At 46.8% G+C, this 14,187-nt stretch overlaps 5 protein-coding genes across 5 annotated transcripts; 4 read left to right on the forward strand and 1 right to left on the reverse strand.

The window, feature by feature from the left end:
• Positions 1–1,028: 1,028 nt before the first annotated feature.
• Positions 1,029–2,042, forward strand: DFJ58DRAFT_736616 (uncharacterized protein; the record flags this gene model as incomplete). Its single annotated transcript, XM_041386816.1, has 5 exons — positions 1,029–1,085; positions 1,138–1,257; positions 1,313–1,480; positions 1,537–1,718; positions 1,778–2,042. The coding sequence occupies 5 exons, from the start codon at positions 1,029–1,031 to the stop codon at positions 2,040–2,042; spliced, it is 792 nt and encodes a 263-aa protein (XP_041235590.1).
• Positions 2,043–3,518: 1,476 nt separating this feature from the next.
• DFJ58DRAFT_872035 (uncharacterized protein) lies at positions 3,519–4,696 on the forward strand (the record flags this gene model as incomplete). Its single annotated transcript, XM_041394334.1, has 6 exons — positions 3,519–3,905; positions 3,959–4,087; positions 4,140–4,202; positions 4,257–4,306; positions 4,377–4,544; positions 4,603–4,696. The coding sequence occupies exons 1-6, from the start codon at positions 3,852–3,854 to the stop codon at positions 4,694–4,696; spliced, it is 558 nt and encodes a 185-aa protein (XP_041235591.1). The 5' UTR covers positions 3,519–3,851.
• A 1,135-nt stretch (positions 4,697–5,831) lies between these two features.
• On the reverse strand, positions 5,832–6,631 carry DFJ58DRAFT_736618 (uncharacterized protein; the record flags this gene model as incomplete). The annotated part of the gene is made up of 3 exons (XM_041386817.1): positions 5,832–6,266; positions 6,316–6,432; positions 6,485–6,631. The coding sequence occupies 3 exons, from the start codon at positions 6,629–6,631 to the stop codon at positions 5,832–5,834; spliced, it is 699 nt and encodes a 232-aa protein (XP_041235592.1).
• A 494-nt stretch (positions 6,632–7,125) lies between these two features.
• On the forward strand, positions 7,126–11,799 carry DFJ58DRAFT_872039 (uncharacterized protein; the record flags this gene model as incomplete). The annotated part of the gene is made up of 18 exons (XM_041394335.1): positions 7,126–7,426; positions 7,481–7,557; positions 7,609–7,821; positions 7,892–8,200; positions 8,256–8,364; positions 8,393–8,687; positions 8,736–8,952; positions 9,002–9,305; positions 9,356–9,409; positions 9,431–9,714; positions 9,765–9,811; positions 9,835–9,959; positions 9,996–10,169; positions 10,221–10,294; positions 10,326–10,427; positions 10,479–10,640; positions 10,695–11,403; positions 11,452–11,799. 18 exons carry the CDS (start codon positions 7,126–7,128, stop codon positions 11,724–11,726), a joined length of 3,831 nt encoding a protein of 1,276 aa, XP_041235593.1. The 3' UTR covers positions 11,727–11,799.
• A 342-nt stretch (positions 11,800–12,141) lies between these two features.
• On the forward strand, positions 12,142–13,831 carry DFJ58DRAFT_736621 (uncharacterized protein; the record flags this gene model as incomplete). The annotated part of the gene is made up of 6 exons (XM_041386818.1): positions 12,142–12,600; positions 12,653–12,772; positions 12,826–12,909; positions 12,965–13,096; positions 13,150–13,257; positions 13,310–13,831. The coding sequence occupies 6 exons, from the start codon at positions 12,142–12,144 to the stop codon at positions 13,829–13,831; spliced, it is 1,425 nt and encodes a 474-aa protein (XP_041235594.1).
• Between the last annotated feature and the right edge of the window lie 356 nt (positions 13,832–14,187).

The following is a 14,187-nucleotide window of genomic DNA, read 5'->3' on the forward strand; positions in this document are numbered from 1 at the left end:
GAGTAACTACAAAGTGATCATTGATGACGTTGAAGGTGGAATCGATGATGCTCGATGATTGAGATTCATTTCGAAAGTTGCTGCCGATGCTGTACGTATTACGTATGTGGTGCCTTGGCGGTGTCATATTCGTTTTCGGGGTCTCAGATCAGTCCTCTTGAACTTGGTGCTGGCAGCGGCGTCGCTGTTGGTGTGAGTCACGGTCGACAAACCAATCAATGGCAGAATGGCCAACATGTGTGTAAGTGGTACGAGTACTTGTTTGGAGGAAATCCAGACAAGGCCCGTCGGTACAGAACCAGATCCGTTGTGACAGGAGGCGGTGGGCGGGCCGCCGTTGGCTCTTGGACAGAGATCCGACCGTAACGTCGTTGATGAGTCACAGTACTTGCAATGTACAACACATTGGATCCGGAAATCATGTATATAACGCCATATGCATACACCCCGACTGGTACTCATCCTCCCTCGATATCAACACAATTCGACACAACTCCCGTGATAGTGATATAGTCGGTCAATAAATCTTCGATTGTTGGCAGATTCGATAAACAGAACATGTCTGGAGACTCAAAGTCATTACCACAGCAGAGGCTGAATCAGGTGCCTACGCATGACAGAGATGATGTGGCGACATTAGTGAACGAAGCAAGTGAGTTTCTGTTTTACATATGTGTTGTATTCGGAAGAAAGATGAGCGCTGAGCGCTAGTTTGGAGAGATGATAACTCTAATAAAGGGCTATTACACGACCAGCACATTGACTTCAGTTCTCGTGCCTTGGTGGCCTCTTTGGGTTTCTTATCTCCCAGCCTCAGGGGAACCTGTCTCGCTGTCAGTCCGTCATCGCAGGCAAAGTTTGTACAGGATCCGACCTCGTGGACAGCTGTAGCTGCAATGACACATATTTCCCCTGCCACCGTCTCTTGGACCCCTTTTATGGCTGTCTTCCTGTGTAGCTTGACTCTCTCTACTCTCTTTCATATTTCCATCACCATCGTTTCTCGCTGCAGAAGCTAATTTGTGCTCATGGCAGATTCAATTAACGTCGAGAGCAGGTCTGTATCTCGGGGACGTGAATCACTTGTAAGTGCAGTCGTATTCGCAGAATACATCTCATAATGCTTTTGCGCGTTAGCAATCCTCGGGTGGAGACGGTATAGGTAACATTCGATCCTCTTCAATCTCAAGTGATCCTCGTCCCGTCGATGGTCCTGATTCAGCTCGTGGGCGGGAGCAAGCTGTGCACCCTGACAGGGTATGTTGCACATATTTCGATCCTCTAAGATGCTTACTCACATGGTTCTTGGTAGATGCATATGTTCTCGGTGGGTAGGGGTGGAGCGGGTAATATGCGCTCCCCTTCTCAGGACTTGGTAAGAGACCACTCCCAGACCGTAACTATCCTTAACGAGCATGCTGCGGTTCAGGCAGAATATGAACAACAGGTCAAGAAGCACCACGCTGAATCCAATTCGATTGTATGTCCGTCTGATGTCATGTCCCGCAACATTGATGCAAGCCCAATACATCTTAGCTTTCTTCTGGAAGAGGCGGTCTTGGTAACATATCAAGCTCCCGCTCTCGTTCTCGTGGTCCATTAGTGCATTCCACGGGACGAGGCGGGGTAGGCAACATTCAACATGGAGCTGTTCCCAGCATCGACAGTATGGACGAAGAGGAAAGAAAGAAGCATGCTCTTGCTCATGCTCAAGCGATGTATGTGTGCTGCATTCGCTTGTGATCTTGAACTCACAAACTTATGATCCCCTTATCAGACACTCGACTGGCAGAGGCGGAGCTGCAAACCTTACCAATGTGCACTCGCCTGATATTGAACGTGTAGTCCATCATCACGCTGAATTTGAGTCTACTGGGCGCGGTGGGGCTGGCAACATACGCTCCCGCTCCGCGTCGCGCGACCCAAGTGGACGGACACCTTCCCGCGATGCCAAAGAGAAACATGGAATTGCTGCTCTGTGGAACAAGGTATCCCACCCCTCCAGCCATGGCTCCAGGGATCCCGAGTCCCGGGAAGAATGACCCGCGCTCGAGCATCGCCGTACCTTTACCCATGTTCCTTCTTCCCCGTCCTCATCCCAAGTTCCTTAGCGCGGGATATGCAATCAAAGCACCCTCGCTACAGAATACCTTCTATATTGGTCACATATTTCGAACAGTTCGTCCTAGTTGGTACCTTTAACAGATATTTTGTATTAATTAGTTGTGTGCCAATTTATGTCTGTACTGAGCTCCAGCTCACAAGTGCGACGCAAGTCGAATAAATGGTCGCGGGTGTGCTGAGGTCACGGTACTATGCATCCATGAAACCGAAGTTGTCAAAAATCAGGCCAGAGCGAGACGTGGGATCGCGTTGAAGTAGGGTGCAATATCGTGCGGGTTGGCAACTTGGGAGGAAGGTGCATCTAGGTGAGAGAAAAAACCAAGTGTTGGAGGTTCCTCGTAGGCAGAAGTAAAAAATGAAGTGTAATAGATGTCCGTGGGTCTTGAGATTCGCTGTCGTGAAACAGAAGTGGGGGCAGAGCGCGATCGGATGGTGAGCCTGGCATGTTTGTGATTCAAGCGGTGTGAACAGTTACAGTAGACGTTTGGATAAGTTAGAATTAGGACTACACGATCGAATGAACGAGGGTGTTGAGCTGAATCAGAACGTACATGAATAGGAACCAACAAAAATAGGGAAGGTGCCGGTTCCTCGGAAGGAACCGGCCCAGCTGAGCGGCAAGCGGCCAAGCCTTTTTCCTTCTTGTTCCCGCTTCCCTTCATAGCTGCACCATACGATCCGCTCGCTCTCATAATTTTGCCCCAAGTATAATTTCCATCGTATCACCTCGTTCTTTGATATTTTAAATACCCGTGCTCAATTTCTCTAGATCTGGTCCGTAATTGATAGATTCGTATATCTTCACTCATAATGGTCGTTCAATCAGCCCGCATGTCGAGTTCTCCCGCCCACCCGAGCGGCAGCGTCCGACCGAGCTAATGCTCGGCCCAGCCCAATCACAGGTTGTCCGACCTCATCAATTGTGCGATAGACGAAGCTGGATCGGGGTCTTGCATTATGAAGCCTGAAGGAGCGATATCGATGCCCGTACCTTGCAGTGACGCAACTCCTGGGAAGTTGGAACCGAGAATTTTCGGACGAGTGATAAGTAGGGGACTGGTCACTCTGGTTGACCTCCAAGCGCCACATGGTCGAACTGGAGCGCAAGTATACTCACATGATCGACATCATGCAACGCATGCAAGGTGGTTTACACGTATACATCCTCCCTCGATATCGACACAATTCGACACGATTCCCGTAATAGTGATATATATGGTTGGTCTATAAATCTTTGATTGTTGGCAGATTCGATAAGCGGCCAAACAACATGTCTGGAGACTCGTGAAAAATCTCCATTTCAAAGTCATTTCCACAGCAGAGGCTGAGTCAGTTGTCTACGCATGGCAGCGGTGATAGGGCGACGTTGGTGAACGAAACAAGTGAGTTTTCTGTTTTGCATGTGTTCTATTCGGAAGAAAGATGAGCGCCAGTTTGGAGAGATGGCTTAGATGAAAACTCTAATAAGGGCAATTACACGACTGCGCATTGACTCTTCATTTCTCTGGCCTTGGCTGCCTCTTTCAGTTTCTTCTTATCTCCCAGGAAAAGTTGTCTTCCTGTTTGAGCGTCATAGTAGGTAAAGTTCGTGCAGGATCCGACCTCGTGCACAACCGTAGCTGCATATCTCCCGTCCCTTTTATAGCCATCTTCCTTCCTAGCTTTATTCCACTCTCTTTCATCTTTCCATCACCATCATTTCTCGCTGCAGAAGCTAATTTGCACTCATGGCAGATTCAAGTGGCGACGAGAGGTCTGTATCTCGGGGACGCGATGCATTTGTAAGTGCAGTCGTATTTGCTAAAATACATCCCATAATCCTTTCGTGCGCTAGCAATCTTCAGGTAGAGGCGGTGTGGGTAACATTCGACGCTCTTCCATCTCAAGTGATTCTCGTTCCGTCGATGGTCCGGATGATTCTGATTTGACTCGTGGGCGGGAGCCACTTGCGCATGCTGACAGGGTATGTTGCACATCTTTCTTTCTAAGATGATTACTCACATGGCTCTTGGTAGACGCAGATGTTCTCGGTGGGTAGGGGTGGAGCGGGTAATATACGCTCCCCTTCTCAGGAATTGGTAAGAGACCAACCTCAGACCGTAACTACCCTTAACTAGCATGCTGTGGTTCAGGTAGAATATGAACAGCGGGTCAAGACGCACCACGCTGAATCCAACCCGTTGTATGTCCTTCTGATATCATGTCCCGCAACGTTGATGCAAGCCCAATACATCTTAGCATTCTTCTGGAAGAGGCGGTCTTGGTAACATATCAAGCTCCCGCTCTCGTTCTCGTTCTCGTGATCCAATGATTTGTTCCACGGGACGAGGCGGAGTAGGGAATATTCAATACGGAGCTGCCACCAGCGTCGACAATATGGACGAAGAGGAAAGAAAGAAGCATGCTCATGCTCAAGTGAGGTATGCGTGCTACATCGCTTGCGGTCTTGAATTTACAAGCTTATGATCCCCTTATCAGACACTCAATTGGCAGAGGCGGAGCTGCAAACCTTGCCAATGTGCACTCGCCTGATATTGAACGATATAGTCCTCTCCGGCTCCGGGGACACTGAGTGAATGACTCGCGTTCGAGCGTTGCCGCACCTCCACCCATGTTTCCTTTTCCCTGTCCTCATCCCAAGTTCCTTAGTGTGGGATATGCAATTGAAGCACCATCGCCACAGAATACCTTCCACATTGGTTACATATTTCGAAAAGCTGGTCTCAGTCCCAGGTTAGTGGTACCTTGAACAGATACTTTGTATTAATTAGTTGTGTGCCAAATTGTGTTTGTACTGAGCTCCAACTCACAAGTGCGATAATAAATCCAAACGGACAATAAATGGATTTTTTATAAAAAAAAGAAGAAGTCGAATAAATAATCGCGGGGGGCCTACACCGCCAAGTGCCGCTTTGGCCCAAACCGAGGTGGTGCGAAAGTTATATAAAACACATAGCAACATGCTAAATACTGGTTCGATTGCAGCCTTACCACACAAATAATAAATTTAACCTACATAGGGTACATATGCGGTGTCTATGAAAGGTTTTATCCCGATCCTGGCTGATGACGTGGTTACAGCTGAAAATCCGTCCAAATCGGGGCCAGTATACACCCTTTGCGGTGCATATATAGGACATATCCAAGGTCAGTCATGTAGAACAGTCGAAAATCAGACCTGTGATTTGGGTTTAATTTTATTTACACTAAGCTAATGGGTCGCGTGATAACTAGCGTCGTTGCGAGCGACGTGTTCTTGTTTGAGTCTTACTCAAATATCTTCCACTCCTAGTGGGCGTGTTCGACATTTGGTCATGTTTGTCATGGTCAATGCGTCTTTCATGTTGTTCTAAAGGATTGCACCAATCCTTTTTTTCAGGCTCCGGCCTCCTATGGTGGAGTTATTCTTACTTAGCGGGCGACTCCGCGTTAGATTGAGTTTGCCTGTAACCCAGCTGGTGCTAATATCTAAGCAGCCTGTATGGCTGATCCCACATCTATCAGTACATATTGCGCTGCATCCAAGACAGCACCGACAGACGGACTATCTAGATCACAATCTTGGGCGATGAAAAGCGTCTCTGCGGCAGAATCACGCTGACTCGGAAGCATAAAACAATGCTATCATTGGCACAGTAAGTAGTATACATACAATGCAGACTAATAGCTAATCAACAAATTCATATCAGCACACAAACAGAAGTGACCTAGAGTCGGTCGACAGCAAGGAGAGGGAAAGGGTAAAAGAGCGCAGTATGTTTGTTGAATTTGGCCCACAGTACACTGAGTAGAGTCAGGAGAGAATGATTCCCCCGTAGTTGCATGGCGTCAATATCACTCGACCATCCCAACCACTCCTGAATAAATGTCCCCTCCAAAGGAACGCGAGGGTCCCACATTGGCCATTTGCCTCTGGGAAATAAAGGGTATGCTGCGACAAATGTGAGCCAGAAAGCATCACATCCCCATGTCCATAATTGAGACCTGTTATCTACTTCGGTCACCAACCATCCTTCGATATCCTTCGATAGCACGGCCCATTCCATCGGATTAGCATAGTCGAAGGTTCCTCGAAGTGGGAGAAATGGGATACTGACATCCTCTTGGGGGGAAGTATTGTTGTTGGCTTGACTGGGAGTTGACTGCGCAAAGTAAGATCTAAAAATATTCAGTACAGAATTCAGAACTCACATCATCCATTAATGGTGAATTCGAACGAGTAGAGCAAAGATCCACTGATATAGCTTCCATAACCAGGGAGGTAAATGGCCCATATTCTTCAGCAATAGCAACTGAAATATGGACAGGCTATCATACATAACAATGAGCAAGCGTGTTGACGGCAACAACAAGTACTTACAATTTTTGTTCGCTGAATTGTCTGCCTTGGGAGCCTGCCTGAAAAACACATTGTAAGGAGGACGCACTGCCACGGTGCACCATCAGAATTATCAAAATGGCCCTCTGGAGTGATAATGGTCGCAAAGTGGGTGATTTCATTGGTCATTGTGGAGAGTTGATGAAGACTGAGTTGTTGATTGGAGATATTGCGTCGTGGGACTTCAGACTTGTTGATTTCAAAGGTGGAAGCTCACGTGATCATACGCATCAGCGCAGACTTGGAGGATTGAGCGTCAAGTCACTGAATCGAGACTTATAACTGTTAGATCAGTTTGGTATGACACTGAATAACAGAGACTTAGTTGATGGTATTGGTGCATTTTCTTTCATTTCGTGGTATGAATGTTCTACTGACTTAATGCTGCAGTCCTTCAATATTCCGATAGCACTCAAAAGTGTGTCCAATGCATGGTGTGCCCTCTCAAGGATGGCAATCATCGTTTGATGGAGTTTCGACATATATACAAACACATCATACAAGGTGTTCATGTCTGTCATGCTCAAAGAAAACGTTCTGAGCAGCATTGAAAAGTTGTCCAGGCCCATACTAATGATTTCGTTGGCGCCGATGACTTCTTTGATACCAATGCCGACTCTCCAATGGACATGGATCTCTATGATGCGCTACCTAACGACTCGCTCGACTCGCTACCATACACGGCACCTGTGTCAGTGGCAGATAATGGGCCCTCCGAATCTGAACTTGATTTATCTGAGCTTCTGAATAAAACGATCGGCGACTGCATGTTTGAGTTCGACGAAGGCCCTTTGGACTTGTTCGCAGAACTCAAGGTGATCATTGCTTCAGGAGAAGTACCCTTCTCGACGCCACTTGCCCCAATCAACGACGAGCGAGACCTTTCTGATGACAGTACACCTGATTTTGGGATAGAGCTCCCTGGTGAGTGACTTTATGATTTCTTTTTGCAGGCCTTATAATCTAACATACAACTAGATGATATCTACGAAAGAACGAACATCAAGGACACAGTTTCGCTGGACAATCCCACATATCCCTGGCCATCAAAATCGGTTTGTTTCTCTTTGTGTTAGCAATATTGTAGCACTTAAATTTGCATTAAGCATTTCGTGACCTCCCTCCTTTTCGGCTCTCCGTGTCTCCCATTTTCTGATGCCCAGAAGAGGGCAGTCCTCAGTTGGGCACAAGAGCTCAGCGCTCGAGATGTCCCCTCACGTGGCGCCATCAAGAAATCCCATAAATATCTGGATAGTCTTGTTGGCGATCCGACGGAGAAGGTGACAGCTCGATCTGGGAATGTATTTTACATCAATGATGTTGCAAATCGATCACAAAGGTATGTCTAGCGTGTTTGTATGCAACAGCAACTGTGACACTACGATTTAGGATTATGGAAATCCGCTGACTCATTTTGCAATGCAAAACTATCCAGAAGATAGCGGGGAGGGAATGTCGCAAGTATTCAATGGCAAGAAGATGTTGCTTGATCTGCCCTCACTGCCCGCAGCTCGTGTGGATGGAATGATTTATTTCACAGGTGAACTATTACAGGATGATTCTGGAGGGTATTTTATACCGGAACACTTCTTTCATGCCTCGCTGCCTGCAGATTCGAGTGACGACGACTCTGACCCATCCGAGCAGTCAGATGACAAGGCATTATATGCACTTGGTCGGGTGGTTGAACAAACAGAGGTACGTCTTCTGGTTGTAAATATATCCAGATAAACGAAGTCCTCACTATATTAAGGCTGGATTTAACATTAACGAGCAACAAGAGATCATTCCGACATCCATGTTTATGCGATCGTTTGAAGAGATTGCCGCAATTCCAGGCAAGCTTGACTGTGGCCTTACACGTGCGTTGATTTACATCTGTCGCATCAGTGACTCGCTACTTATACAATATAACAGCTTCATCAGTAAAATATGCATCTCTTGCTCCGAATCCACTGCGTGTGAAGTCTAACGGCCGGATGGTCCATACAGTTCCCCTCCTCATTTTTATGGATGATGTTTCTGGCAATGTCTCAAAGCAATGGAACAAACACCATGCAATTTATATGTCAAACGCCAACCTACCGCGCGAGATGCTCGAGAAGGAATTTTTTGTGCGATTTGTCACATCATCACCGCATGCTGCTCCCATGGAACTTATGCGAGCCATGAAAGAATCTATATGGTACATTGTTTCCTCGATCTGCTGAAGTCGAAGCTCTGACATATGCAGTAACACTGCTGAATCAGGTATAATCGCCTGGGATTGCAAATACAATGAAGAGGTTATGTTGGTTCCGTACGCGCTTTTCCTTGCTGGAGACAACCCCATGCAAGCAGAAGAATGTAGCCATGCCGGCTTAAACTGCAATTACTTTTGCAGGACTTGTGATATTGGCAGGATGAAAGAGCATAAGGTGTCTGGTGACGGGTACAGAAGCCTTTTTATGGTAGGAATACATTTGAACTACATTCTAATAGCTAATATTGTGCCTGCAGTCAGGCAATCTACGAACTCCTGAAAATACGACGGCAGAGATCCGAAAACAGTTCGAGATCGCATTGAAGTCAGGAGTGTCAGAGAAGATCAATAATTTAGTATCGTTGACTGGTGTTCGTGATTCCGCTTCTGGTTCAATCCTCAATGTGTTAGTAGAACTCAGGAAGAAACTTCGAAAGCGTGCAGCTGGCACCCAGGCAATGCCTGAAGCTGAAGTTGCAGCTGTCCTCGAGAAAGAGTTCGCAGAACTTTTGCAAGGCAACAAGCTCGACAACGCTATTAACCCATTGTTAGGGATGGAAGGTTAGTATAGTACTCTAGCGAATTTGAACTCTCATTCACACTCTTAGCAGGCCTCGATATGCACATGGACACTCCAACAGAAATTCTGCACACAATACTGCTTGGTGTCATCAAATATTTTTGAGGGCAAACCGTGTTTTTGCTCGACAAGGCAAAGCTCATGGGTGTCTTTCAGGTCCGTCTTGAGTCTGTTGATAAGGACAGACTCAATGCTCCGTGCTTGAATGCAGACTACGTCTGCCATTATAAAGGCAGTCTGATAGGAAAACATTTTAAAAGCTTGGCGCAAGTGATGCCATTTTTGATTTATGATATCGTCCCTTCGACTGTTCTCAACACATGGACTGTAATAGGAGAGCTCATCGTACTCGTCTGGCACACAAATATTGTGAATACGGAAGCTTATCTTGTAGGTTTACGCAGATATATGCAATAACTTCAGTTCTCATTCTTCTCTAGGCAAAGCTGTCTCGAACGATTCAAAATTTTCTTAACATCACAGCAGTGTGCGCGCCCAGATCATTATAAGCAAGCCCAAATTTCATTTCTTAGTCCATCTCCCGGCATATATTCGGCGTTTTGGACCAGCAGTGATATTTTCAACAGAACGATACGAGTCCTTTAACCATGTATTTCGTTTGTCATGTGTATACAGTAATCGTCAAACACCGAGCCGTGACACTTGCTGAGTATTCGCTCATCAAGATATCATCAAGCATATTGTCACTGGCGGGTACTGGTATGATAACAAAGTCTCGAAATGGGTCTGGGGAGGAGTGCAAATTCTAGGGTATCTCGATGAACACCCAGAGCAAGCACGATTACTCGGGTTATCAGTCTTTAATTGCAACACTCCAGTACCTGGTAATCCTACCCCACTAGCTCACTCTATCACTACTAATTCTTTTCGCATAGGTTCCGGAAAGCTCAGACTTCTCTTCGCGCTCACGGAAAAATGGCAAGAACGATGCAGTGGCCTGGAAAGAAATGTATTGCTGGAAGATCCTCAAGACTGCGCAGCCTGGCATTGCCTATTATCAAGGCAAATCACTTGTAGCGAGAGAAGGGGACGTCGCATATCTGAATAGTCATGTTATCTTCCGTCGAGCGGCAGATGAACAGGTGAGCAATTTCCTCACTGTATGACTCTTATTAATGCGGGGATATTGTTAGACGTGTGTTGGACGTATTCGCGAGATCCTCATATCATCCGAGGATCCAAACACTGTTGTTCATGTTGGACTCCAGCTCTTTTCATTCGCAGACACTTTGCATGCTTCCGTCCATCTACCCTGTCTGAACCTGACTGACAACAAGGTTGTCACAACGGCGATGGTGAATTTGAGATCCAATCGATTGTGTGTGCTGTTTCTGACCCTTGCACTGTAGGATATCATATGCATCATTAATCTCCAGCACAACTGTGTTGATTCACAGTGTAAAGACACTGTCCAGCAACCCGTGCGCCAAGAACAGCTTGAAACTTCTTGCACGAAACCTATCGTTCAGCACAAGTCAACCCCACACTACTTTGTCAATGCCTACTCTATTCATAATTATGATCATATCAATCTTGTAATCCCCGAGATGCTCCGTGAATCACCGCTCAGAGTTACGAATGTGGCAGAGGTTCGGGAAATAGCCGTACAACAAATGAAGCAGAAGAAGGCTTCGAAAAAATCTGGTGACACACCCCAACTAGATGACCATATAGAACACGATACCCAGATCCCTCTGGTGGCAGCTCCCACCTTCGATCGGGCCCCTCCCAAGTCAAAGACAGCCGCAAAATCAAAGGCAAAGGCAGCCACTTCCGGGGCACGAAGGAAGGCAGCAACATCAAAGACTGGTCAAGCGATTGCCAGATCCTCTAGCCAGCTTCCATCCGCTCAGCAAGGTTCAATGGTTCATATTATAGATCACCAAAATCAAGCCCACTTTGCGCCGCCACCAGTATTCCCTCCCTCCCAGTACTACCACCCTCCTGACCATTCACAACTTCCTCCACCACAGTTATATGATCCGCCGCCACCAGCTCTGTATCTTCACCCGGGGAGCTCACAGCTCCATCATGAGGCTATAGAAAGGTCATATACCAGTGAGTTCTTTGTCGTTATTATAGCGTCAAAAATCTCACTACACTCAGGCTATAACATGTACCAAAATCCATCTGGGCCATATCTGCAGCAGCAGCAGCAACAACAACAACAGTGCCTGCACTCCAATCTGCACCCACACCTGCACTTACATCCACACCCGGAGCAGCACCAGTACCAGCACCAGCAACAGCACCTGCACTCTCATCCGCACCCACACCCGCAGCACCTGTACTCTCATCCGCACCCACACCCGCAGCACCTGTACTCTCATCCGCAGCAGCAACAGCAGCAGCAGCAACAGCAACAGCAACAGCAGCAGTAACAGTGCCTGCTTCCGCTACCGCGACAAGCCTTAATCCCCTTCTCACCCTTAGAGGTGCTGCACCGGGTGGAGGAAAGCAACGCTTGCTACTCCCCAGCAGCATTAAGGCTCTCTGGCATCTGTCACCAACCCACTCTGTAGCAACAGCAACAGCAGCAACAGCAACAGCAGGATGGAGGGACTTTGATTTGCAGCCTCAAGAAAGTACCATTCGTAAACATAATATGTACTTGTAATAGTAATTTTAACACCATCCCCCCCCTCGCCTGACTTGTCTTGGTGCACCATGGTTGACAATTCTCCATTGGGTGAATTGAATTGAATTAACATAAACTCAATTAATGCTGTTTTTGATTTCAATGGAGTTTGAACCAACTCGCAGCATTGGTTGTCCTGCTCCCTCACTGTCTGCAGCATGATCTCACAGCATCCCGTGCGTGCTCGCAAGCAACCACAAGCTAGGCAAACGACAGCAAATGGTCTACTTGCACCTAACGATGCCTTGCTCGCTCGAGGCAGGAGCATGTCAGCCAGCAGCAGAGGATCTCGACCGCCTTTGGCATGTGGTTCACAACTGCGTGGTACTAATATCAGTCGCGCACACTCACCTCTAGTATCCCACTTGCCATTGTCTTCAACTAATGCTCAGATCACCACCACAGGTTCCCTCAGCATTCTGCGTGCGCCATCATCCAATGGCTCCTTGGACGAGCCTATAACTGCTGGTGTGTGTCGCCAAAGGGTGGATTCCGGTGCGAGTCATGGTTACCCTGTTACCCTTACGCCTTGCAGCACAAAATGGCTCAAAGTCTATGCAAATCAAGTTGCGGAGGAGGTTGGTGTTCCAAACACCAGTCTTCATGAGTTCGTTGATGTGAGTATTTTTTTAACTCACTGTAAATGTACATGATTTAGTGCCCCTTCAGTGCAGATGGATATACCAGATGCTCATAAGGACTGTAGCCCTTGTGCTCAAGAACGACGGCGAAGAAAAACTTAGAATACTCGCCAATCTGAAAGAGTTACTGGCCTCTAAAGATTTCAAGGTATTATTTGCCGTCTCTGTACATCCCACAAGTCTGACTTATCATTTAATGAGTCTGCGCTTCAAAACCGTCTAGTCGCATGCATGCTTTCGCCCAACATCACTGCGTACGTGACAGACACACACCCACAGATCTTGGTACGTTTTTTGTGGTGGTATGAATGGAAATTGAAGTGGACTGACACCATGGCAGAAATTTATCAAGAAAAATCAAGACGTATTCAAAGTACCGGAGACACTGTTTGAGGACGTGGAACTCTCCTCACTATTTGGTAAGATTGTCAGCGAGTGTCTCTCTACCATCCGTGGCAATATGAAAACTAAGGTGTGTAGTTCAAAATTACAATCACAATTTTTTTCTGAAATGATATTTGTCAGTTGACTGCGTCTATTGCTAAATGCACTTGTATCACAGACGTCGCAAGGGGCCTTGGTCATGGTTGTATTGAAGTTGATGCAGCTCATTGGAACAGGTTCGCATTTTTGGTATGTTTTTGTCACAATGAATATTATATAGATAGTAACCTATTGAGACTAGTGGCGCTGCTTGCGTGTCTACCTACTTGGTATCGGCAACTACAGGACCGTTCCTCTGAAGACTCTTTACTCCCCCCTGCTCATATCTTCTCTCCCAAAAGAAGTCCGCCAAAAAATTGGACCGCAGCTTGGCATCGATATTGACGAGATAGAGCGCAACATGCTCGACAGTGATGCCGAAGAGGACAACGATGGTGCCAATGCCTTTCAAGATACCACCGGTGAAAATGCAGCCCCTGGAGATATTGATAGTGGTGATGGCGATGAGGAAAATGAGAACCTCAATGTGAATGTGGATTATGATAAGGATGATGCGAACATTGAGCCTGATGTGGGCGACTCAGGGGGCATTGACGGGGATGGTCCGGTTGTCGCAGAGAAAGATAAGTCTGAGTCTGACCTCTACACAGCGGGAAGATTTTGGAATTTTGTAGACTCCTCGCTTGCAAGCGCCCGTGATGCTGCGAAGGAGCAAGCGATGGAAGAGGAGGGTCTGGCATATGAGAAGGCATATAGCGAGTAGATTTCTTGTTATCGAGCCTTGCGTTTTGTCGCTGATTATCATGAAGGATCATCGTGCAGTATCTACAGCAAGATCTTTCTGATTTTCCTGGAAGGACCAAAGTTCCAGCGCTCTTCTCCACCAACCGCCCCCAGTGGCAATTGACTATTCAGAACGAACTCTTTTGGAAACATACTTAACGCTCATTTATACTCTGGCTTGTGCATACTTCACATAATCAGTATCTCTACTCCATAATCATGCCTGTATCTACCATCCACCAGTAATGTGATGTTTTTTGTGGCTCGTTTCATTTATTGTGCACTCGATTCTCCAAACATTCAGAGCTCCAGTGAGATCAGCCTGAGGATGGTGCG

The sequence above is a fragment of the Suillus subalutaceus genome (assembly GCF_016647625.1).
Source record: "Suillus subalutaceus strain FC151 chromosome Unknown DFJ58scaffold_281, whole genome shotgun sequence".
Classification (NCBI taxonomy): domain Eukaryota; kingdom Fungi; phylum Basidiomycota; class Agaricomycetes; order Boletales; family Suillaceae; genus Suillus; species Suillus subalutaceus.